The sequence below is a fragment of the Penaeus vannamei genome, chromosome 20 (assembly GCF_042767895.1).
Source record: "Penaeus vannamei isolate JL-2024 chromosome 20, ASM4276789v1, whole genome shotgun sequence".
NCBI classification, from domain to species: domain Eukaryota; kingdom Metazoa; phylum Arthropoda; class Malacostraca; order Decapoda; family Penaeidae; genus Penaeus; species Penaeus vannamei.
In genome coordinates this window covers 26833142-26835297 of record NC_091568.1, presented here as the reverse complement: position 1 = coordinate 26835297, position 2156 = coordinate 26833142, and the positions used below count along the sequence as shown (strand labels likewise).

The 2156-nt window shown below is 47.7% G+C and overlaps 1 protein-coding gene across 1 annotated transcript in view; it reads right to left on the bottom strand.

Moving 5' to 3' along the window:
* Positions 1–3: 3 nt before the first annotated feature.
* LOC113809798 (monocarboxylate transporter 14) overlaps positions 4–2156 on the bottom strand; it is a gene marked incomplete at its 3' end in the record, with an annotated part of 4251 nt that continues 2098 nt past the window's right edge. The window contains 4 exon segments of the mRNA XM_070135683.1: positions 4–522; positions 782–925; positions 1145–1268; positions 1448–1587. Coding sequence (XP_069991784.1) covers positions 4–522; positions 782–925; positions 1145–1268; positions 1448–1587 — 927 coding nt within the window.

Below are 2156 nucleotides of genomic sequence, written 5' to 3'. Positions count from 1 at the left end.
TTCCCCTTCTTCTGCCGCAGCCCTCGCGCTCGCCCTCTGCTTCGGCGAGAAATACCTGTGCTTCCCCCTCAGAAGTGGCTGACCCGAGGAACCTGTGGCAGGGACGAGGGTCAAGAGGATGCATTTGAAAGTTGCTTTCGGCTTCTGTGGCGCGCGATTCATTTCCGAATTCCTTTCCCTCAAAATCATCCGCATCATTTACCCTTGTGTCATTATGGCCCTCTTCCTGGCACGGCCTGACCTCGACCAGGCGAACGTTGGCCAGAGGGTTGGGCTTCAAGTGCCACTCGACCGGCTGGTAGAGAGCGGCGCCCACGAGGGCATGCAGCAGGATCGCCGACCACAGCAGGAGGGCGCCCCGGTGGCCGTAGGTGTTGGCGAGGAACCTGACGAGGGGCGGCATCACCATGAAGCCCAGCGAGGCGCCCAGCATCGAGAGGGCGTTGGCGGCCACCCTCCTTCGGCGGAAGTACATCTGGCCCAGGATGAAGCCTTGAGGGTTCGCTATGCCGCGGCCCAAGCCTGGAACGACGAGTCACGGAGTTTGTGCACGAAATCACCAAGGACTTACTTATACCTAAACATCCAGATATATTACATAACTTTAAAGCTTCCGTGTCTTGCTACATTAGAAATATACCCGGAGAAAACCCTCTGAAATCAGTGCAACGATCAAGCCTAATTCACTCCTAGCTCTCTAGTTTTCTTGGCCTGCAGGAAAAAAGAAACGACTCATGTCAAACAAGCCCTCCTACGCGCCCTTCACAAACATGCCTCTTACCTCCAACAACTCCAAAACAGACGTACAACCAAATCAGGTTGTCCCAGAAGGCGCAGAGAAACACCCCCGCGGCCATTGTACAAACGCCAAAAACGCTTAGTCGACGGTGGCCGTGGTAGCGGCTGAGGCTGGTGGCCAGAGGACCTGTTAGTACAATAATCTTTCTAATGGACCAATAAAGATTTTTTCTTTAAATAGGGGAATAAAGTTGAAGCAGGATTTAGAGTAAAAAATAGCTGAAAATACTGTCAACACAGCAGTAAGTTTTTTTTTCCTTTTTTGTGTGTGTATTTACAAAGCCAATACAGTGTTTTAGTGTAGATACACTCTACAGTATACTTAGAGCAGCTGGCGTGTACTCACCGATGAGACATGAGAGGCCATACAAGAGGCCGGGGATGGGCGCCACCTGGGAGTTCGTGTATCCTGCCGACACGAGGCGGACATACACGAGGCCGAAACACGTGGAGAGCGTCGGTAGCACGAACTATGGCAGGGATACGGAGGTTAAAAATCTATATGCAATTGCGTAATTTTTTTTCTCACATTCGGGTATGTAAAAAGAAAGGAAAAAAAGGAAGAAAAATATATAGATGGGTAAATGGATTTATGTTTACAGAGTGCGTCACCGAAATAGAGAAAATTCCTGCAAGTACTTTTACCCACCTGCATGATCCCACAAGCGAGAACAATAAGCCAACCCCAGCCACCGTCCGGAGGCACCAGCTCTTCGACAGGTGGTTCTCCATGTTCGAGTGTGCTCTCAGAACCTCCTTCCTCAGCACCAGACTCCCCGCGAGCAGTACCTGAGGAGGATCCATATCGAACTTCAGTACGCGGTTGACGAAAACGTATGCAAACAATACGTTTTTCCCGCTGAGGTATACTTCACACATGCAATGATTTAGCAATCGCACGTACGACACTCGTTCAATACTGACTTGATATTCGTATTTCGACCTTTTACCACGACAATGCTGTCGCTATTAAACCAGTTTATAAAGTATACAAAAAAAATAAAAAAAAACTGCACAAACTCATACGAACACATCTTTCAGTGACGTTGTTTTCTACCACAATAAACTAATCACGAGTATGGACTGAAATATTATATAGTGACCCCATAAAAAGGATACCATGTTCTATTCCCACATCTGCAGTCCAGCCTCAGCAGATGTGTTCTCTGGCGTATCTTTGCCGGTTGGGCTTTTATTTAATCTTGTTTTAATTCGTCTGAACTAAATCACACAATGGCTGTAGTCTTCTTCATATCGATTCTTGGGTTTAAAAGATTAAATTTCATCCTCTGCCTTGACTCTACTTTGACACCTTATATGGTACTCATCAACGACTCATCTCAAGGGGGGGTTGCATA